The following is a 23,879-nucleotide window of genomic DNA, read 5'->3' as shown; positions in this document are numbered from 1 at the left end:
AAAAGCTCTATTGTCACATAGAACATAGAACAGTACAGCACAGAACAAGCCCTTCGGCCCTCGATGTTGTACCGAGCAATGATCGCCCCACTCAAACCCACGTATTCACCCTATACCGTAAGCCAACAAACCCCCCCCCCGCAACCTTACTTTTTAGGACACTACGGGCAATTTAGCATGGCCAATCCACCTAACCCGCACATCTTTGGACTGTGGGAGGAAACCGGAGCACCCGGAGGAAACCCACGCACACACGGGGAGGACGTGCAGACTCCGCACAGACAGTGAGCCAGCCGGGAATCGAACCTGGGACCCTGGAGCTGTGAAGCATTTATGCTAACCACCATGCTACCGTGCTGCCCCATGTACCAGATAATTCAAATAACAATATTGTAACATTAAGAAGGTCCAGAAGATATAGGGGGCGCGATTCTCCGCAAAGGCGGAGAGTCGTGAAGGCTGCCATGAAAACGGCCGTGTTTCACGGCAGCCTCCGTGCCCCCTCCCGGGACCCGATTCTGCTCCCCGGTCGGGGCTAGCATCGCGGCCCGTGAACTACGGCATCGCGGGCTTAACGAATTTCGCTAAGCCCGCGCGCCAAAGTTAGCGACGGCTGACGCATTGATGACGTCAGCCACGCATGCGCGGATTGAACAACTCCAACCCGCGCATGCGCGGATGACGTCATCCGCTCATATGCGTCAGACCCGCGCATGCGCCGTCCGTAATGCCCCTCAGCCGCCCCGCGGACTGATCCAGCGGGGCGGCGGAATAACAAAGAGTGCGCGGGGTAAGTACCCGCTGCCCGCGATCGGTGGGCACCGATCGCGGGCCCATGCCACCCTTGGCACGGCCGTGGTGCGGTCGTGCCAATCGGTGGCATGGTTGTGCAGAAAGGCACTTTGCCGCCGTTTTCACGTACTTGTATAGCAGGTGTATTCAAATTCGTGAAAACGGCCGTAAAGGCCTTGGAAATCGGCCCATCGGCCAGGGGAGAATCGCTGCTCGCCGTAAAAAAACGGCAAGCAGCGATTCGTGTCAGGGGGCGGGCGTGGGGGGTGGGGGGGGATAATAGTGGGAGGGCGTCGGACCAGCGTCGCCGTTAAAATTTGCACCGCCCGCTATTCTCCGCCCCGTCGTGAGTGCGGAGAATCGCGCCCAGGAAACCTCCAAATAGATTAAATTTGTAAATCTGTAAATATGGCATCAGTTCTATCGCTGTTGACATGCTGTATAATACTGTAAACAAGAAAATGTATGAACAAAGAACAAAGAAAAACTACAGCACAGGAACAGGCCCTTCGGCCCTCCAAGCCTGTGCCAATCCAGATCCTCTATCTAAAACTGTCGCCTATTTTCTAAGGATCTATATCCCTCTACTCCCTGCCCATTCATGTATCTGTCTAGATACATCTTAAATGACGCTATCATGCCCGCCTCTACCACCTCCACCGACAATGTGTTCCAGGCACCCACCACCCTCTGCGTAAAGAACTTTCCACGCATATCTCCCTTAAACTTTTCCCCTCTCACCTTGAACTCGTGGCCCCGAGTAATTGAGTCCCCCTCTCTGGGAAAAAGCTTCTTGCTATCCACCCTGTCTATTGTGATTTTGTAGACATCAATGAGGTCCCCCCTCAACCTCCGTCTTTCTAAAGAAAATAATCCTAATCTACTCAACCTCTCTTCATAGCTAGTGCTCTCCAAACCAGGCAACATCCTGGTGAACCTCCTCTGCACCTTCTCCAAAGCATCCACATCCTTTTGGTAATGTGGCGACCAGAACTGTACGCAGTATTCCAAATGTGGCCGAAGTCTTATACAACTGTAACATGACCTGCCAACTCTTGTACTCAATACCCCTTCCGATGAAGGAAAGCATGCCGTATGCCTTCTTAACCACTCTATCGACCTGCGCAGCCACCTTCAGGGTACAATGCACCTGAACACCCAGATCTCTCTGTACATCAATTTTCCCCAGGGCTTTTCCATTCACCGTATAGTTCGCTCTTGAATTGGATCTTCCAAAATGCATTTGCCCGGATTGAACTCCATCTGCCATTTCTCCGCCCAACTCTCCAAACTATCTATATTCTGCTGTATTCTCTGACAGTCCCCTTCACTATCTGCTACTCCACCAATCTTAGCGCCATCTGCAAACTTGCTAATCAGACCACCTATACCTTCTGCCAGATCATTTATGTACATCACAAACAACAGTGGTCCGAGCATGGATCCCTGTGGAATACCACTGGTCACAGTTCTCCATTTTGAGACACTCCCTTCTAGCACTACTCTCTGTCTCCTGTTGCGCAGCCAGTTCTTTATCCATCTAGCTAGTACACCCTGAACCCCATACGACTTCACTTTTTCCATCAACCTGCCATGGGAAACCTTGTCAAATGCCTTACTGAAGTCCAAAGTAAGCCCCGACTGAAACTTCAACCACCTGGCCATGATCATTCCCCAACACTAGGCCCAGTATCACCCCTTCCCGAGTTGGACTATTTACATACTGCGTAGAAAACCCTCCTGGATGCTCCTTACAAATTCTGCTCCATCTACACCTCTGACACTAAGTGTATCCCAGTCAATGTTGGGAAAATTAAAATCTCCTATCACCACTGTTGCTCCTACATCTTTCCATAATCTGTTTACATATTTGTACCTCTATCTCACGCTCGCTGTTGGGAGGTCTGTAGTACAGCCCCAACATTGTTACTGCACCCTTCCTATTTCTGAGCTCTGCCATATCGCCTCATTGCTCGAGTCCTCCACAGTGCCCTCCTTCAGCACAGCTGTGATATCCTCTCTGACCAGTAATGCAACTCCTCAACCCCTTTTACCACCCTCTCTATTCTGCCTGAAGCATCGATATCTTGGGATATTTAGTTGCCAATCATGCCCTTCCCTCAACCAAGTCTCAGTAATAGCAATAACATCATACTCTCAGGTATTAATCCAAGCCCTAAGTTCATCTGCCTTACCTATTACACTTCTTGCATTAAAACAAATGCACCTCACACAACCAGTCCCTTTGCGTTCATCACCTGCTCCCTGTCTACTCTTCCCCTTAGTCACGCTGACGTCATGATCTAGTTCCTGACAGGCTTTAGTTACTACATCCTTACTGTCCACTAACCTCCTCATTTGGTTCTCATCTCCCTGCCACATTAGTTTAAACCCTTCCCAACAGCGTTAACAAAAACACCCCCAAGGACATTGGTTCCAGTCCGGCCCAGGTGTAGACCGTCCAATTTGTAGTAGTCCCACCTCCCCCAGAACCAATCCCAATGTGCCAAAAATCTGAACCCCTCCCTCCTGCACCATCTCTCAAGCCACGCATTCATCCTGCCTATTCTTTCATTTCTACTCTGACTACCAAGTGGCACTGGTAGCAATCCTGAGATTACTACCTCTGAGGTCCGACTTTTTAAACATGGCTCCTAACTTCCTAAATTCTGCTTGTCGGACCTCATCCCGTTTTTTTACCTATATCATTGGTGCCTATATGCACCACGACAACTGGCTGTTCACCCTCCCCCTTCAGAATGTTCTGCAGCCGATCTGAGACATCCCTGATCCGTGCACCTAGGAGGCAGCATACCATTTGGGAGTCTCATTTTCGACCACAGAACCGCCTATTTACTCCCCTTACAATTGAATATGGCTCTTCCACTCTTTTTCCCGCCCTTCTGTACAGCAGAGCCAGCCACAGTGCAATGAACCTGGCTAATGCTGCCTTCCCCTGGTGAGCCATCGCCGCAAATGGTATACCTGTTTTGGAGGGAGATGACCACAGGGAACACCTGCACTGCCTTCCTGCTTTTTCTCTGCCTTTTGGTCACCCATTCCCTTTCTGCCTCAGCAATCCTTACCTGTGGTGTGACCAATTCGATAAACGTGCTATCCACGACCTCCTCAGTGTTGCGGATGCTCCAAAGGGAGTCCATCCACAGCTCCAGAGCCATCATGCAGTCCAACAAGAGTTGTAGCTGGACAAACGTCCCGCACGTGAAGGAGCCAGGGACATCAGCCATGTCCCTGAGCTCCCACATTGAGCAAGAGGAGCATAACACGGGTCTGAGATCTACTGCCATTTTTAATCTTAAGCTTGACTTAGTCTTACTATAATATCAAATAATAGATAAATGAAAAAGGAATAAAAGGAAAAATTGTTACCAATCGCACGATAAAAAAATAGAAATAGAAAAGCCTTATCAACACACCTCAGGGAAAAGAAAAACTACTTACCAGTCACCAGCCAATCACTTATCTGCTGGCTGTAATGTCATGGTTCAACTTCTTTCTACTTCTAACCTGCCCTCGAGTCTCCCTCTTGATCTTTACTCGGCTGGGATCCTTACAGTGATTGTTTTTTTTTGGTGAGAGGAGGGGTTGGGGAGGGAAACATTGAAGAAGTGTTTGGGGTTGACTGTCACTTGACAACATCGCCTCCACAAACCACCTTCTGGATACAGTGACTGCAATGCACTGATGTAAATTTTCCCGCAACAGCCAACCAGTGGCTCCGCTCTACTGCCCTCTGCTGGCTGCTTGCCTTCACTTGAACACGGAGGGTGTCTTGCTCAGGTACACCTTCTGGATACAGTGACCGCAATGCACTGATGCTGATTTTTCCCACGACAGCCAATCAGCGGCTCCGTTCTGCTGCCCTCTGCTGGATTGTATAGCCAACATTTTTCTCAAAGAAAGGGGGATGTGACATTATACAAATCTGCAGCATGTGAAGAGTTAATGTTATGTTAAGTCTAGCCATGAGAGGGAACTAAGGGACAGCACTATAAATTGCACTGGCTCTTAAGCTCAGGGGAGGAGATTAGACTGGAGCTGAAGAGAAGACTCATCATGTATTGCAGAGCTAGTTAAGAAATAATAGCTATAGTTAGTAGATATATTCTGCTTTAGTACAGTGGTTAGCACTGCTGCTTCACAGCGTCAAGGTCCTAGATTCGATTCCCTGCTTGGGTCACTGTCTGTGTGGAGTCTGCAAGTTCTCTCTGTGTCTGCGTGGGTTTCATCCGGGTGCTCCAATTCCCTCCCATAAGTCCTGAAAGATGTGCTTTTCGGTAATTTGGACATTCTGAATTTTCCCTGTGTCCCAAACAGGTGCCGGAGTGTGGCGACTCGGAGCTTTTCAGAATAATTTAATTGCAGTGTTAATGTAAGCCTATTTGTGACAATAAAGATTATCATTAGATAGTGTTAGTGAGTGTAGTTTAATTCTTACACGTATGTTTGCTATTCAGAATAAGTGTCAAACTCAAATTTAGTCGTGTTAATAAAATTTGTTTAGTTCTTCAAAAGAGCTCCATGTATCTTTGTGATCACTGCGGGTTCCATCCTGGAAACCCCTCACAAAGGTCACCACAGGTTGGTAAAAATGTGTTCCATTTCAAGACCTTCCTTCATATACGTTTTATTTCAAAAATCCAATGCTACCACAGAAGGGTGGATGTAGCAGCAAATGCTCCCAATGTTGATCGGTTTTTAAATACTGCCAATTACAGGCTATTGAAGTCCTGTAGTCAACCTATATGTTTTTTGTAGAGACATTGAAATTGCACTTCAGTTTTCAGTCCATGTAACTGAATCAGCATTCAGTTTATACCATTTGCAAGAATGGAAACTGTGTGAAAATGAACTATTGCCCAGTCACTTTTCTTGTAAATGGCCTTCAACTAATTTTTCTCAAATGTACCCGAAGTGTTTTGAAAGGTTATGTCATTTTGAGAGGTACTTTATGTTAGTTGTAAGCACCCTCTGGAATAAGTTTGTCAATTCCAGCTGCTTTTCATGTTGAGAACATGAAACTCTTTGCACATTCCTGGACTCTGTAAATTATTAGGAAAAGCAATGAAGCAATAGCTGAGACAGAAAAGCAGCATGTTTGAAATATTATGCTCTTGCCTCCAAAGTTGCTACATTGTGGAACATAGGAAATTAGGTTATAAGATGCATCTGGAAATAATGCTACATGCACTAGTATGGTCAAAAGGGCATTCATTCCCTTTTATGGCAAAATTGATGTGGGCTTCCTATTGTCAAGTGGCATTTTCCATAAAAAGATATGAATTTTAAATTGAAAACCCGTAAGTAATTAGGTTTGAGTATTTAAAAATATATACAACATGCCAGCAATGCTCAATCCCATTTGGGTTTAATGCTGGTGACCTGAACATTAACTATGATTTCTAAATGCAGTTAGATGTAACATACTTAATCAATTCAACAGGTTAAAAACTATTACTGCAGTAATAGGCAAGAATTGCCCTAATTGGTACGTGTCCCATTCTTTGAATATGTATACAGCAAAGCACTTCTCCTTGTTTGAGTGAATGTTAGAAAAATGGAAAATAACAGGACGGAGATATGGAATATTTTAATTCAAATTCAGTACTGTTCTTATTGACAAGTTTGCAATTTTGAACAGCCCTGCCAATTGATCTTCCCATGTTCTAGTTTGAGGAGTTTCTCATCCACCATCCACCAAAATAGATTGGATACAGTACTCCCTTAGATGAATTGCCAATTTATTCATAAAAGGAGTACAACAATACGCTGTTCTTCTGTGAACTTAAATTTCTTAATTGAATCTTATTGGCTTTAATACACTAGCTGCTTTTAGCAATAATAATAACAATCTTTATTATTGTCACAAGTAGCCTTAGATTAATACTGCAATGAAGTTACTGTGAAAGCCACACATGTTGTGTACAGAGGGAGAGTTCAGAATGTCCATTTAACCTAACAAGCACATCTTTCGGGACTTATCATAGAATTTACAGTGCAGAAGGAGGCCATTCGGCCCAACGAGTCTGCACCAGCCCTTGGAAAGAGCACCCTACTCAAGCTCACACCTCCGCACTATCCCCGTAACACAGCAACCCACCCACTCTTTTTAGACAGAGGGCAATTTAGTGTGGCCAATCCACCTAACCTGCATATCATTGGACTGTGGGAGGAAATCGGAGCATCCGGAGGAAACCCACGCAGACACAGGGAGAACGTGCAGACTCCACACAGACAGTGACCCAAGCCGGGAATCGAACCTGGGACCTTGGAGCTGTGAAACAACAGTGCTACCCACTGTGTTACCATGCCGTCCACTTACGGGAGGAAACTGGAGCACCTGGAGGAAACCTTTTCAGAAGCTGATCAGAAGACAAACTGATATGTTACCAGCTTAGTCATTTTTAATCAGCCATCTCCTCCATTCTCAGGGCACTTTACAATGGTGCGAACTAACCTCGGCTCGTCAGCACAGGAAGAGAGTGGGGCATCAATTTTAACTCCCCAACGCCACACACCCCCCCCCCCCCCCACCCAAATGCACCAACTCACCTCTAAGGGGGATCCTTGAGCCCCCGCACCCTACCTTATGTGGGCAAGGCAACCCGGGCCTGATCCCAAGCATGGGCAAAATGCCACCTGGGCACCTTGGCACTGTCAGAATTTCACCCTGATCATCTCAGCAGTGGACATCCCCAGAAACCCCCTCCCCTTTGGACGGGATTTTCTCCGGAGCAAACGGTATGTTTCGTGGCAGAGGAGGCGGCCTGCCATTGGCTGGAGGCGGATCTTCTGGAACATTCCAGCCTTTGTGCCTTATTTTAGTTCTGATGACTGTTGAGCAGGAATACAGCACTTTGCAATTATCTATTCTTTGTATATAAGTTTGCCTTGCATATGATTCAAATAATTGGATTGCGCACTCAGGTATTTTGCAAACTTTAGACATAAACATTAAATTAGATTCTTATTTTTCAGTGAGCACATGTTAAAAAAAGGAAGAAGATGATACCATTTCATATAAGTTGACCCAATACTGGAAATTCAAGTCATACATTCATACAAATTGATTGAGATGTAGCATGCAACAAACTTGTGTCGTAAAGGGTGAGAAATATTTAAAAATCACAAGGCTTAAAAATAGCTTAAACATTTTTTGTTTCATACACCTACCTATTTCAGGTGAGCTCCAATGGATGTGTGAGGATAGCACAAGACAGAGAAGTGTGACACAACCATGATAGCAGATCCCCTGCTCGGCATAGGTACAAATACCATCAGCAACACTTATTTCCTCGTACAGAATAAGCAAAACTGAAATGTCTTTCACTCAACTATTCTAGACTTTGAAGTTAAAATCAAAGGCTAAAAACAGAGACAAGAAAGATGTGGAAGTAGCACGGTAACAAATCAGAGGCAAGAAAGAACAGACACAACCCTGGTAACAGCACAGAGAAGACAAATTGCCCGCGTGAGGACGTCTTGTTCATTGAAAGCAGCAGCACAGCAGACCTGTGGAGTGCACTCCATAAAGGGGCTGATTGTTCTATTACTTCTGTAGCTGCAGATTCCAGTCAGGAGGAGCAGGGTTTGGGTTTCCAGTTGTTAATTTTCTCTCGAATTAGCATTCAACTGTAAGAGACTTTAACTGCGTGCTTATTAAAATGTTCACAGTTTTCACAGATTCCAGCAGCGCCTAATCACATGGGTGGGGACAGAACTGTTAAATTGGTTGGGAGCCTTCTCTATAATAACATATGTTGGCTGCCAGTGTGTTAGTCCCGTGGCTGATTGGCAGTTTGCCTCACTGAGGCCTTTAGCTTCCAGAGTTCCTGATGTTATTTAAAGGCTGCCTGCAACTCTTAAAGGTAAGGTGCACTTTGGCTGCATGCAACCTGATAGCAGCTTTCTTTAGCAATCCTTCAGATTAGACAGTGTAACACTCGGTATTTGAAGGTAAAAGGGATTATGTCACATGTGTTGGTACGTACAGAGAAAGAAAACGTCTTGGGGCGCGATTCTCCACTCCCCACGCCGGGTGGGAGAATCTCGGGAGGGCCGGGCGACTCATTTCACGCCCCCTGCGATTCTCCCACCCCCCCCACTCGGAAGAATCGCTGCTCGCCGTTTTTCACGGCGACCGGCGATTCTCCGACCGGGATGGGCCGAGCGGCCTGCCGTTCCCGACCAGTTCACGACGGCAGCAACCACACCTGGTCGCTGCCGTCATGAACATGGGCGCCAAAGGACCGTTTGAAGCTTGTGGGGGGCGGAGAGGGGAGTGAGCACCACGGCCGTGCTCGGGAGAGGGCTGGCCTGCGATCTGTGCCCACCAATCATCGGGCCGGCTTCTCAAAGCGATGCGCTTTTTCCCCTCCGCCGCCCTGCAAGATCAAGCCGCCACATCTTGCGGGGCAGCGGAGTGGAAAACGGCAACCGCACATGCGGTTGGAGCCGTCAGCCATCGTGCCATCAGCCACGCATGCGCGGGTTGGAGCCGGCCAACCTGCGCATGCGCGGCTGACGTCACTTATGCTCGCCGGCCGCGTCAAGGCTCGGCTGCCGAGATTAACAGAGCGCCGCTCCCAGCCCCCCGGGTGGGGGTGAATACGGTGAGAGGAGCGGCCTCCGAGGCTGTCGTGAAACTCGGGAGCGGAGAATTCCGCCCTTAGAATTTGGCTCAGTAAAATTCTTAATTCCTGTTTGGCCCAAGGTACTGAGGTAATTACTTGATGGATATTCATAGGAATTTATTCTACAAAATTCTAAACAATATAGTTACTGTTACAGTCCCCAAGGAGGGCACGGGGTATGGACCATCAGGTGACCTCTGCTGAGTACGAACTTCCCCGGTAATGGGGCAGGGCTTCCCGTTAACGAGGGGAGCCGCGGGGGGAAGAGACCCTTCGAAAAATGGAGTAATCTAGTTTACGTGTGTTACTAAACCCAGTTTTCGTCTCCAATCTCTGTGCGGATTCTACAGTTACAAAATAGCAAGTCCTTAAAACTGAAAGGTGATGAGACCATCAATTCACAAGACACGTGATTGGAAGAGAACAGTGGTTTTAATAGTCTTCCAACTGAGCCTGCCTGCAATGAGATGAACTGGCAGTAGGCCCACGACTGCAGATCTTTATACTTCCGGTTAGTTGGAGGAGCCATGGGCGGAGCCATGGGCGGAGACAAGGGTGAAGCCCAGTACAAACTCCTCATCTCCCCCTATGGGCAGAGCCGCGCAACGGCTCGTATACAGAGCCCACAAGGACACAATACATATGATACAACACAGTGTGAATTACTAGGTTTATAATTCACCACATTCACCCCCTGTAAAAAAATCAAGTCCGGCAGGGGTGATGGGTCTACAAATTGAGCCGGTCCGGCGGCCGAGTCGTCCTTTGGGATCGGCGAAGCACCGGGGTTGCAGCCTCTTCTGATGGCTGGGTGGTGACGGTCGGTGAGGGTACGATAGTGGACTCTGGGGGTGATTCGGTCCGAGCTTCGTACCCGACTGGTTCGACTGGCGACGGAGAGCTCCTGAAACCCATAGGCGCGGGGGTGCAGAGCACGGGCAGTGAACCTGTAGGTGCGGGGGCGCAGGGCACGGAGGGTTGTGCGGGGTATAGTGTGAGGGGTACCTCGGTGGTAGTAGTGGTGGGATTGGATCCTGCAGGCGCCAGGTCCCGGAGGGAAACAGTGTCCTGACGGCCGTCAGGGTATTCGATGAAGGAGTATTGGGGGTTCGAGTGGAGTAGGAGCACATTCTCTACGAGTGGGTCAGTTTTGTGTGCCCGAGCGTGCTTCCGGAGGAGAACCGGTCCTGGTGTCTTCAACCATGCTGGGAGCGAAACCCCCATGGTAGTGCCCCTAGAAGAAACAAATAGCCGTTTGTGAGGGGTCTGGTTGGTGGCTCTACATAGGAGGGACCTAATTGCATCGAGCGCGTTGGAGAGGACCTCCTGCCAATGGGAGGTCGGGAGATTCATGGACCGGAGGGTCAGTAGGACGGTCTTCCAGACGGTCGCGTTGTAGCTGGTAGTCCTGCTCGAGGCGATGCCCTTGTCGAGCAGGTACTGACGCAGCTCGTCGCTCATAAAGGATGAACACCTGTCACTGTGTACGTCGCTGAGGAACCCGAACAGGGTGAAGATACTGTGCAGGGCTCTGATGACTGTGTGGAAGGGGCAGCACGGTAGCATGGTGGTTAGCATAAATGCTTCACAGCTCCAGGGTCCCAGGTTCGATTCCCGGCTGGGTCACTGTCTGTGCGGAGTCTGCACGTCCTCCCCGTGTGTGCGTGGGTTTCCTCCGGGTGCTCCGGTTTCCTCCCACAGTCCAAAGATGTGCGGGTTAGGTGGATTGGCCATGCTAAATTGCCCTTAGTGTCCTAAAAAATAAGGTTAATGGGGGTTGTTGGGTTACTGGTATAGGGTGGATACGTGGGCTTGAGTAGGGTGATCATTGCTCGGCACAACATCGAGGGCCGAAGGGCGTGTTCTGTGCTGTACTGTTCTAATTCTAAAAAATATCGGGGCACGGGATAGCAAAGGGGTATTGGGAGAACTCGCCGATGACGTTCATGAAGTACACATTCCGATTGGTCGAGTGGAGTGGCCCTTTGAAATCGATGCTCAGGCGTTCAAAGGGCCGGGAGGCCTTTACCAGGTGGGCCCTGTCTGGTCTATAGAAGTGCGGTTTGCACTCCGCACAGATCGGGCAATCCCTGCTAATGGCTTTTACCTCCTTGGTGGAGAAAGGCAGATTTCAGGCTTTGATGTAGTGGGCGAGCCGGGTGAGCCCCGGATGGCAGAGGTCATTGTGGATAGCTTTCAGGTGGTCGTCTTGCGCGTTGGCGCAAGTGCCGTGGGACAGGGCATCTGGGGGCTCGTTGAGCTTCCCCGGTCAATACACAATATCGTACTTGTAGGTGGAGAGTTCGATCCTCCACCGCAGGATCTTACCATTTTTAATTTTGCCCCTTTGTGAGTTGTCAAACATGAAGGAAACCGATCTTTGGTCGGTGATGAGGGTGAACCTTCTACCTACGAGGTAGTGCCTCCAGTGACGTATAGCTTCCACGATGGCTTGTGCTTCCTTTTCGACTGAGGAGTGTCGAAGTTCCGAAGTGGAGAGGGTTCGGGAGAAAAAGGCGACTGGTCTCCCTGCCTGATTTAGTGTGGCTGCGAGAGCGACCTCTGAGGCATCGCTCTCCACCTGAAAGGGGACGGATTCATCCACCGCCCGCATGGCAGCCTTGGCGATGTCCTCCTTGATGCAGGTGAAGGCCTGGCGAGCCTCATCTGACAGAGGAAAGAGTGTGGCCTTAAATAGTGGGCGGGCTTTGTCCGCATACTGAGGGACCCACTGGGCATAATACGAGAAAAATCCCAGGCTCCTTTTGAGGGCCCTGGGACATTGAGGGAGAGGGAGTTGTAAGAGGGGGCGCAAACGGTCCGGGTCGGGGCCCAGGACTCCGTTCGCCATGACATAGCCGAGGATGGCTAGCCTGGTTGTGCGGAAAACGCATTTCTCCGTGTTATACGTGAGGTTGAGTTTCTGGGCAGTCTGGAGAAAATGGTGGAGGTTAGCGTCATGGTCCTGCTGGTCCTGCTGATCATGGCCGCAGATGGTGACGTTGTCCAAGTACAGAAAAGTGGCCCGCAGCCCGTACTGGTCCACCATTCGGTCCATTGCTCGTTGAACACCGAGACCCCATTCGGGACGCCAAAGGGAACCCGGAGGAAATGGAAGAGGCAGCCATCTGCCTCGAACGCCGTGTAGTGGCGGTCCTTCGGGCGGATTGGGAGCTGGTGTTATGCAGAATTCAGATCCACCGTGGAGAAAATGCGATACTGGGCAATCTGATTCACCATGTCTGCAATCCTGGGGTGGGGGTACGCATCGAGGAGCGTGAGCCAATTAATGGTCTGGCTATAGTCCACTACCATTCGGAATTTTTCCCCGGTCTTGACGACCACCACCTGAGCTCTCCAGGGGCTATTACTGGCCTCTATGATCCCCTCACGTAGGAGCCTATGGACCACGGTTATGATAAACACCCTGTCCTGCAGGCTGTACCGCCTACTGCGAGTGGCAATGGGTTTGCAGTCCGGAGTGAGATTGGCAAAGAGTGGAGGGGGGTCGATTTTTAGCGTCACTAGACTGCAGATAGTGAGTGGAGGTAGGGGCCCGCCAAAGCTGAGTGGGAGGCTTTTGAGGTTGCACTGGAAGTCGAGTCCCAGTAAGAGTGGGGCGCAGAGTTCGGGGAGTACGTCTAGCTGGAAGTTCGAGTAGCTGGCGCCCTGAATCGTTAGGGTCGCAACGGTGCGCCCTTGGAGGTGAACAGAGTGTGAGCCCGAAGTGAGGGAGATCGTTTGCTGTGCAGGGAAAATAGGGAGCGAACAGCGTCTTACCAGATCTGGGTGTACGAATCTCTCGGTGCTCCCAGAGTCGAAGAGGCACGGTGTCCTGTACCCGTTGATTTTAACAGTCATCATCGAGTTGCGGAGGTATTTCGGACACGACTGGCCCAACGTGACCGCGCTAAGTTGCGGGTAGTCAGCGGCTCGATCAGCTGTGCTGGAATGGCCCCGTGATGACTGTCCACTGAGGTCGTAGTTTTCGAGGTGAGTTTCAGAGTTTGAAGTGGATGGATCCCAAGATGGCCACCCCCGTGGATTGCACGGGGTGGGCGGCAAGGAAGATGGTGCCCAAGATGGTGGCCCCCATGAGTCGCACGTGGCCGGCCACATGGAGGAGGGTTGCCAAGATGGCGGCCCCCATGTGTCGCACGTGTCGGGTGGGGGTGGAGTCGGCATACAGGCCGCAGCATTTCGGGGCCTGCGGGCCTGCGAGTTTTGGAAGCGAGTGCTCTGGGCTGCGGGAGAGTTTAGAGAGGAGGATTTCTTCGCCACGCAGACCCGGACATAGTGTCCTTTGCGACCGCAGCTGCTGCAGGTCGCGTTGCAGGCCTGGCAGTGCTGCCATGGGTGTTGGGGCTGCCCACAAAAATGGCACGCTGGGGCTGCGTAGTGGGTGGGTGGCCGCGCAGACCTGGGTCAGTCGCTGGTCGGGGGCCCAGAATGGGGTCGCTTGGTCCGCGGGAAACGAGGTGAGGCTGCGGAAGGAGACCTCCATAGTTGTAGGGAACTCTACAGTGTCCTCCAAGTTCTGGGCCCCTTTTTCAAGCAACCGTTGGCGCACATAGTTTGACCTGAGCCCTGTCACATACACATCTTGGACAGCGAGCTCCATATGCTGGTCGGCTGATACAGCTTGATAATTTCAGTCCCGAGCTAAGGCTTTTAAATCGTGCATGAATTCGTCCAGCGACTCTGCGGGGCGCTGGCGGCAGGTCGTAAAAATGTGGTGTGCGTAGACCTCGTTGATGGGCCTCACGTACATTCGATCGAGCATGGCCAGGGCCTCCGTATACGAGGTAGTACTGTTAAGTTGAGTAGAGATACGGTGGCTCACCCTTGCGTGCAGTAGGCTGAGTTTCTGCTCCTCCGTAGTTTCTGAAGTGCTTGATTCAGCCAGGTAGGCCTTGAAACATCTGAGCCAGTGTAGAAAGATTTATTTCGCCTCTGCAGTCTGCGAGTCGAGTTCTAGTCGGTCAGGTTTGAGGGCTGGTTCCCTCATTTTCTTCAAGTTTCAAGACTATTAAATTGATGAGACCATCAATTCACAAGACACGTGATTGGAAGTGAAGAGTTTTAATAGTCTTACAACTGAGCCTGCCTGCGTTGAGATGAACTGGAAGCAGGCTCACGACTGCAGATCTTTATACTTCCGGTTAGTGGGAGGAGCCATGGGCGGAGCCATGGGCGGAGCCAAGGGTGGAGCCCAGTACAAACTCCTCATCTCCCCCTATGGGCAGAGCCACGCAACGGCTCGTATACAGAGCCCACGAGGACACAATACATGTAATACAATACAGTGTGAATAATTAGGTTTATAATTCACCACAAAAGGTTAGAGCACCGTCATTGACAATAGTGAAGGGACCTGCAAATCTGAATGAAACTTGAAGAAGGAACATTTGAGCAAAGTGCTTTATATTCAAATCTCAGCTGTGGAGAAAATAGTCTTGCCAGATTTTTGTTTTTCCAAAAACTCCAGTATCACTGCAAGGTATTTCCCAGATGCTTGCTATTCACAATATAAAAAATAAGAAATAAATTTAAAAAGGATAATGTGAGATTTGGAAAGTAGTTGGATCCTACTGACAAGATTTACAATCCTGGAATCACCAGAGTATGACTGCAGTCAGAATGTTTCCAAATGTAACCCAGCATTAGCTGTACTAGTCACAATGTCAACTTGCACCACTCAAACAGGCATTATTGTGAATACATTGGGAGAGATGAAAGTTAGAAGGAGCTGACAGGAGAAGCAGATGTTTCAACTGCCCCTTGCTTTCTGATACTGCAATGGGAGTGCTGGTAGAAAAGGTCAGTGGGAGGTGTCCACTTCCCACAAAGCAATGGTCCTTATTTTCATCAAATATACACACAACAAAAGATAACCAACAATAACAAATACAATAGCAAACCCCAACCAGCATCACCATCAACATGCAAGCCCAAACCTCCCCCTACATCTCAAATACAAAACGAGGACAAAAAGAGAATCCACGGTCATCCCATACATGGTAAACAATACACCCAACCCCCTCCCCACCCACCCATCGAGTCTGCACTGGCCCTCGGAAAGAGCACCCTACCCAAGTCCACACTTCCACCCTATCCCCTCAACTCAGTAACGCCACTCAATCTTTTTGGACACTAAGGGCAATTTAGCACAGCCAATCCACCTAACCTGCACATCTTTAGACTGTGGGAGGAAACTGGAGCACCCGGAGGAAAACCACACACACACGGGGAGAATGTGCAGACTCCGCACAGACAGTGACCCAGCTGGGAATTGAACCTGGGACCTTGGAGCTGTGAAGCAATTGTGCTAACCATTGTGCTCCGGTGCTGCCCGGTGGGCCTCCCGGCAGCAACCTTTCTTATGGGGTCTTTGATGGGGGCCTCTCTAATTGGAGGAGGTCCCTGGCGGGAGTCTCTCTGATAAGGGGGGCCTCTGGTGCGGATCTTTCTAAATAGAGGGTCTCTCTGATTGCAGGTCTCTTGTGGGGATGGTTGGGGGGGGGGGGGGTTGGTCGAACCACCCTCGTACTGTAGGGGATAGTGGGGAGTGTGGTGGTGATGACCCATAATTCCCGGGAGGGGGGAGGGGTGGCTGAATTGATCTCATTGTTTCTAATTATGTTTCTAATTATGGGTCTGAACCAACTTCATTTTGAAGCACAACACATTTCAGAATCAAACACGGGCAGAATCTTTGAGTAATCTACTTGTTACTGGCTTAATAGAAAATACAGCAAGTGGACAGATTTTCTAAGGAGAATAACATGTTAATGCTCACTGAAGACAAAATCTAAGCTACTGTAATTTAAATTACTCTATTTGTAGCACACAGGAACTTATCGTCATCTTAATCTTTTGACTAAAATGTCACCGCAGCTCCAGAGATTGCTCTCCCATTTGAGAGCTGACAGGGGGTGATTTAACCTGAGGATCACCTCATATCAGGTGAGGGCCAAGTTTGAGAAGGCGGGCCTTCATGAGTGACCTCAGCCAGTACAGGAATTGAACCCACGCTGTTGGCGTTGCTCTGCATCATGAACCAGCAGTCCAGCCAACCGAGCTAGCCAACCTCCTTTTCTTTTGACTACATATGATGCACCAGACTGAACCAGAGAAATAGGAACCTTATAGCAAAAAAAAAATCATGTAGAAATGCACTCCCTCTGAAAAATACAGCCACGCTTATACAGAGTCGTCACTCCACTTCATTTACAATTATATATAATAGAGCCAATAATTCTGTATTCCAAGTATTACTAACCTGGCATAGTTAATTCCAAGGGCTGTCATTGTCTGATTTCCACTGTACCGCTCTATCTTTTTAGCAGCTTCCACAAGAGCTTCTGTTGTTTTGTATTCATTGAGACTGATTTCATGTTTGACTTGATAAGCATATTGCATGATTCCAACCTAAATCATTTGTGTTAAAAAAGAGCATCACTACAAGGAAATTCCAAGCATTTCTTATAATCCAGAGAATCAGCAAGAAATAATGCAATGATTTTCTTATATCAGCAACATAATTGTGGGGCACTTTGCCCAACTGGCAATTTTGCAGAATTTAACACGGCAGTGAATAGAATGAGTTGTGTGGCTCTGAGGCATGATTTGAAATTCACTTTGTGCATAAAAGACCGGCAACCCAGCTTGGGCCTCAGATGGGAAAGGAAGTAGCACCTCCTTCATGGGCCCCTTCTTCCGATTGGAAATCCACCCCTCCACCATGGTCTGCCACCACGCCACCTAACCTCTGGGCACTCCTTCCCCCATGATCTTTCCAACCCAGCACTTACCCATCTCATGCCTTTCTCACGCAGTATAAATTACTGTTCCCGTGTTACTGTTGGAACATTCTTGCCATCTATCACAGAACAGAATAGAATCCCTACAGTGCAGAAGGAGGCCATTCAGCCCATTGAGTCTGCAACAACCGTCTGGAAGAGCACCTTGCATCAGGCCCACTCCCTGCCCCAATGCACAACCCCCACCCAATTGTTCGACACTAAGGGCAATTTAGCATGGCCAATCCTCCAAACCTGCACATCTTTGGACTGTGGGAGGAAACAGGAGTACCATGGAGAAACTCACGCAGACACGGGGAGAATGTGAGGCAGCGGTGCTAACCACTGTGCCACCATGCCGCCCTGATGAGTGCTAGATTAAAAGATTTGATAGCAGGTATGGATTTTCAAAAATACCTAAGTTTTATGCTACTAAACGGCTGTTTGTATTTTGTTTAATTCTGAACTCTACCGTACCTTACTTTTTAGTCTCCTTTTCCATTTTAATTTCAATTACAATTTTCACAGCCATCTAGCAAGCTCCAAAATTGGATGAACTCCTTTCCCCCTTGTGGAAATGTATCTAGCCTGGCCCTAAACAATCTGCCCTTTAAAGCTATTCCATTATTCATTTACTCTTTTACCTGAACTGGCAGGTCGGTGGAGTTGAAGCCAGATGGGATCAGCTATGATCAAATTGAGGGTGTTAGGCTTGGGAAGCTAAATTGCCTATTCCCGCTCCTAGGTCATGTGTTCTAGGGAGGAGATCTCTGGCTCATTTTGCAATCCAGCTCTTGGCCTGTATCATTGTAGGTAGCAGACGAGGAATATATCGGCCATGATAGAACGGCAGGGCAGGGCATAATGGCCTAATTCTGCTCTATATCGTATGAATTTATGATAATCTTGGATTCCAATCCAGTTAGTCCAGATCTCTTTATACCATTTGAAATGTAGCTCATTTCCACTTCAGTATCTTCAATTTTGATTTTTCCTTGCCCTTTCCATATAACAGTGCGGACTCGATGGGCTGAATGGCCTCCTTCTGTACTGTAAATTCTATGATTCTATGAACTCTAAACCTCTAAAATTATATTGTGATCATCGTTTCTCAAATGATCTCCCATTGAAACATGCTCCACTTAGACATATAGATTTCAGCATTGCAGTTAACGCCCCCCCCCCCCCCCCCCCCCCCCCACAATCCTTGAACTTGTCCCACTGGCCTCAACATTGTGGGCCTTACTTGGGATAAGGACAAGGGCTTGAAAGTTTCTGACTGGTTGGGAATGAGTGGACAGGCAACATGAAGGCCAATCCAGTCATTTTATGGACCATCCCACCCTACAATGCTTGCAGTAGGGGATTATAAAATACTACTCCTAGACTGTATTGCGAGTTAAAACATAAAATGTTCCTGAATGGTTCTACAATATAGCTGCTGTAGTATCTACTTGACAACATGTAAAAAAACTTGAAGAATGTTCCTGAATGTTGAAATCCTTCTTTTGGTTGGAGCAAGAGAAGAGCAAAATGAGCACCTTCATTCTGAAACAATCTGATCATTAACATCATAGCATCAAGTGACTTTAATAAAAAAACATTTCTTAACGAAGGAACAAAGCTCCTTTAAGTTAGTTTGACTGATACACACGCAGGTCCTCACATGTAGGCTTTTGCTCTTGGAAGATGTATGCTGTAATATTTTTACAAAAGCTATATTTCTGCCAAGTGTTTGCATCATGGAGACAAGTAGAAAATGATTGGATTTCAGGAGGATGCCGAGATAAATAGAACAAAACCATTGGAAGATGATGGAAGGATGCCACACCACTGTCAGTGCACAAACTAATCCAGGAGAGGGGGGGGGGGGGGTGCGAGGGTGGGGGGTGGAAGGGGAGGTGAAAAAGGGAGAAAATTTGTACAAACTGTATAGTTGTGTGCTGGGAAGTTTATTTCCTGAATTGAATATGTGTTATAACTTTTTATTTACATTTGGAATAAAATACATTAAAAAAAACTAATCCAGGAGGTTGTTGTAGCAGTTTCCTCTTGGAACAAAGTGTCTTGTTCGGTTTCCTGTATCAGGAGCTGATCAAGACCAGATGTACAAAAGCAGCATTTACATGAAGCAGAGAGACAGTAACTGCTACAGACATTCCTTTCTGTGCACTTGCAGAGCATGTAATGTAATAATGTTAAAGATAGCCCCAAGCAGGAGTTCACGGAGATGTTTACATTAAATGAGTACTACAAGAACTAATGTCTTTTACAAATACTTATTCTATAGATGTTGGGAACAATATTTAGAATAAGAAACACAGCAAGGCGCATTTCCTCTGGTTTACTAATCTAGGTGGGCAAGGAAGGAAAACATGAGGGAGTGAAATGAGTGCTGGGCATGCACCATCTGATGCTACTTTCACAATTTCCTTGACTATACAATTCATCACCACAAATATGCAAAAGCCGAATTGTAATTAGATGCATATGATTGGAAGCCATATGACGCACTTGCCATGGATTTCACCTTAGCAACATTGGGCAGTAAGATCAGCATGCCGAAAAAATAATTGCATAAATTAAAGCAAGAGTTTGAGGGAAGTAAATAGGTTTGATCACCTCACTTCAAAAGTTCTGCCAGCACTGCTGTGGCAAATGCTGCTGGTAATACCCTCCTACACTCAAAAGTGGATGGCTTGATGACACCACAACTCAGTAAAATTGCTCTGGCTGTAAGAACTCAGTCAGGATCAGCAGTGTGGGCAGGGGGCCAGTGGCAGCTGCAGTTCCTCTGCCATTGTGGCAGTAAAGGTGACCTGAACAGTGAACACACATGCAGCTGGTGTCACCAAAGAAATGTGGTGCCATCTAATTGCCGACAATTTTCCCCAGTAACACACAAGTAAGTGTAAAAGGGAAGATGTGCAGGCAATGTGCAATGGTGATATTTTACTTTACCGTTTCCTCATTTTCTCTTGATGACAGTAACTGGTTGGCTGGTGTGTGGTGTTCATAGATCTCTGATAAGGCTACCTGTTCTACCTGGCACTGCTGTCTCTGACGCTATTGTTTCTGACACTGCTGTCTCAGACACTATCTCTGATGCTGCTGTCGCGGGCGCCGCTGTCTCGGGCGCTGCTGTCGCTGACACTGCTGTCTCTGATACTGCTATATCTGACACTGCTACTTGTGCTACCTAGTCCTGATATCTCTGGTCCTGTCATCTCTAACATGTGGGGCGGGATTCTTCGCCCCCCCACCCCAGCCGCGTGCTTCTCGGCAGTGGAGGCGGCGCACTGTTTGCTCACGGCGGGATTCTTTGTTGCCGCCTCTGTCAATGGGAATTCCCATTGAAGCCACCCCACACCGACAGGAAACCCTCGGGCCGGTGTGCACTGCTGGCAGGAGCAGAGAATCCTGCCACCTGCAAATGGCCGGAGAATTCCAGCCCTGCTATCTCTGCCGTCTGCCAACTCAGACCATTATGGCTCTGATACTGGCTGGCTGGCTTTTAGCTAGTGTGTGGTGCACACAGATCTCTGTTATCTCTTTGAAATGATCCTCTTTTATGTTGGAACCTGGAAAGTGAATGCTAGCAGCTTATTTAACAGTAAAGGGATATCACAGGAATGTTCTATCCTGTCTTAGCCTTCTGTCTACACGCACACTTTCCAGCCAAAGTCAATAGACTTCATTTAGGAGAGAGACATCTGGTTCATCTTTTCCATCCCTCAGCCAGTGGACTGACGTGATACTGTCACCTTGCCTGAAATCAGCCAATTCAGCAACGAATCCGACCAAACCATGAATTTTTCTTGTATTTGTAACATGGGCACATGTGTTGATGTATCCTCTGTGTAAGCGGTGGGTACGATGGTAATTTTACATAGCTGCTAGCAGCAAACCGATACTGTAGTGTTTCACTCATATTACTTGACTTGTAATTCAGAGGTTGGGCGAATAATCCTGACAAATCCCATCAGGGTAGATTGTGCATTTAATTTGTTAACAGTGACGATGAAGATGTTGGTTTGTCTTTAAAAAAAAGTTTCACAAATCTTCTGTGAAGGATACCTGGCATCCTGATCTGACCTATACAAGACTCCATCCCCACATGAACATGGTTCTCTCTGAAGTGGACCAGCAAACCACTAAGTTATATTACTACCTTGCCAGGAAAAGCAGGGGTGGTCAATAAATGAAAGCCTGGTCAGTAATGTGCACAACCCTATTTTTTTTTAAACGCAGTGGGACCGTGTATGGGCATGATTCAGCGGCCTCATCGTGCAAAACTTGGTGTTGGGACAAGGCCGTTGACCTCATGAGAGGCCTGCATCGAGATTCGCAACACTCAAAACATCTCGCAAGATTCAACTGAATCTCACAGTGCGGCGCGATCTGGATCGCGCTCTCGCTGGGTGAGATCAGGGCACGCATATTTAAGTGATAATTAGGCTCATTTAAATATGTATTCGCCCAAATCACCTGGGGACCGGGATTCACCGGCCTCACCAGCGAGGCCTCTACCAGGTGCCATTTGGTACTGGTTCACAAAGTCATGATGGCACCTGGGGGGGGGGGGGGGGTCTCACTGGGTCTCAGGCGGTCGGTACACTGGGCACCTTGGCACTCTCACCCAGGCAATGCCAGGATGCTAGCTGACAGCGCAAAGTTACAAAGGTGCCTGGTTGCCCATGCCAGGGCCCAGGGGGCCTTGCTCATAAGAGGTGGGGTGAGAGGGGGGGCTCGAGGATGCTGAGAAGTCTACGTGGGAGAGGTTGCGAAGTCGCGATGGGGGCACAAAGGGGGTCGAAAGATTGGAGCTGCCTTTAAAAATGTTGCCCCAATCCATGAGTAGTCCTTCTGCACTGGCGAACTGAGCACACCAGTGCAGGAAATTGGGGACTTCCTCACCAAGGCCCAAACAAAATGCCTTTGAAAGCGGGGTCTTTCTCGCTGCTGCAGGTACCGAGTAACAGCCTACAAAATGCGCCATTCAGCGGACTAACTTGAGTCCACTGAATCACACCTTATGTTTCTTCCATCAGTTACTACTGTGGTCAAGTACTTGAACAGGCACTTATCCCATAAACGATCAGCAAATGGCACACCAAGCTCCTTTCATGAAGTCAGACCTACTGAAGTGGAAAATGGAACATCATTTTACTTTTTTGACAGGATGTGGGTGTCGCTGGCTACACCAGCACTTATTGCCTATCCCTAACTGCTCCTGAGAAGGTGTAGAATAAAGGGTTAAGATTAGGAGCACCTGATATGGATGTAACTATGATGCAATGTCACATGAATAAGGGACATGTGGGAAGCAAAAGTACAACCTCATGTGGAGTACTGAGATGAATATACAGGTCTGTAAATAAACCAGAATAATCTTACAAATAACAGACTATGGTAGCATTCCTCGAGCAACAGGCAAACCCTCAGGAAACCACATCTAGACCCCTAACCCAAAGACAAAATATGATGGCAGCTGGTGGTTTCTGTTGACTGTTTATCCACAATCCAAAAATGAAAGAACGCAGAGTTTCTTTTAAGATTTTAGTTTAGACGGGCAGCATGGTCTCTGCAGGCTTGGAGGTCCGAAGGGCTTGTTCCTGTGCTGTACTTTTCGTTGTTCTTTGTTCTGGTAGAAAGATCCAGGAAAAAGTCCAACAGAAGACTCCAGACTTGAGAGACCTTTGACCTGAGAGCCCTCTGACCTGAGAGCCCTCTGAATCCTAAGAAAAGCAACAAAGCATCGTGTGTGCTGCAGATGCAACTGACACACAGACCAAAGTTCAGAGAGCAGCGAGTACAGATCACAATCAAACAGCTAAACCTCTGAAGCAGCAACAGATTCAGAGTTTAGGATAAGCATGGAGTTAACATTGCCACTCCCAGAACCATTCCAAAAGGCAGAAGGCTCACAACAGGCTCAACACTGAGAAAATTGGAAGAAGACATTTTCCAGATACCGAACAACCACAGGTTTGCATAAAATGGAACAGAAGGATCAGGTCAGTACTTTATGTAATAGGGACAATAGCAGACGATGTGGGACTTCAAGCACATATGACAAAGTGCTCCTGACATTTGGTATATACTAGAATGCTCAAAACATTTTGATCATGAAAATTAATGAGGTGAATCAATGGACATATTTGTAAATGACCTGTACAGACTCGTGGATAATTGCAACTGTGGGATCTTCAGGGATGAATTAATATGCAATTGTATGGTTTTTTGGGACTTGGATGAAACCCTACCAGATGTTTTGCAAATGAGGAAAGATTTACCTCTCATCAAGGCACTTTATATAGCACCACAGACAGACCTTACGAAGGAAAACAAAGCAATTGTTCATGGGACCACTGATACCCCTTGGCGAAAAATAAGTAATTCATAAATCGTAAAGAAAAATGAAAGTGCAGTGATGAAACAGCCCTTGAAATTTGGAAAAAATGTGCCAACAGCGATGTTGAGATGCTCTTGATGTGGCGGGAAAATCCTGCACAGGTGGAAAGAATGCCCAGCAGGGGGGGCTGAGTACCACAGCTGTGGTAAATTGGGATATTTTTAAAAAGCTTGTGGAACCAAAGCTCATAGGAAGAATCATAGAAATTCATAGAAT

At 47.9% G+C, this 23,879-nt stretch overlaps 1 protein-coding gene across 1 annotated transcript in view; it reads right to left on the bottom strand.

The window, feature by feature from the left end:
- The window catches only part of itga1 (integrin, alpha 1), a 253,566-nt gene that overhangs the window by 130,846 nt on the left and 98,841 nt on the right, over window positions 1–23,879 (bottom strand). Inside the window, exon 7 of the mRNA XM_038790877.1 lies at window positions 16,729–16,877. Coding sequence (XP_038646805.1) covers window positions 16,729–16,877 — 149 coding nt within the window. The remainder of the gene's footprint in view (window positions 1–16,728; window positions 16,878–23,879) is intronic.

The sequence above is a fragment of the Scyliorhinus canicula genome, chromosome 3, assembly GCF_902713615.1.
Source record: "Scyliorhinus canicula chromosome 3, sScyCan1.1, whole genome shotgun sequence".
Classification (NCBI taxonomy): Eukaryota; Metazoa; Chordata; class Chondrichthyes; order Carcharhiniformes; family Scyliorhinidae; genus Scyliorhinus; species Scyliorhinus canicula.
This window is presented reverse-complemented; position numbering and strand designations above follow the sequence as displayed.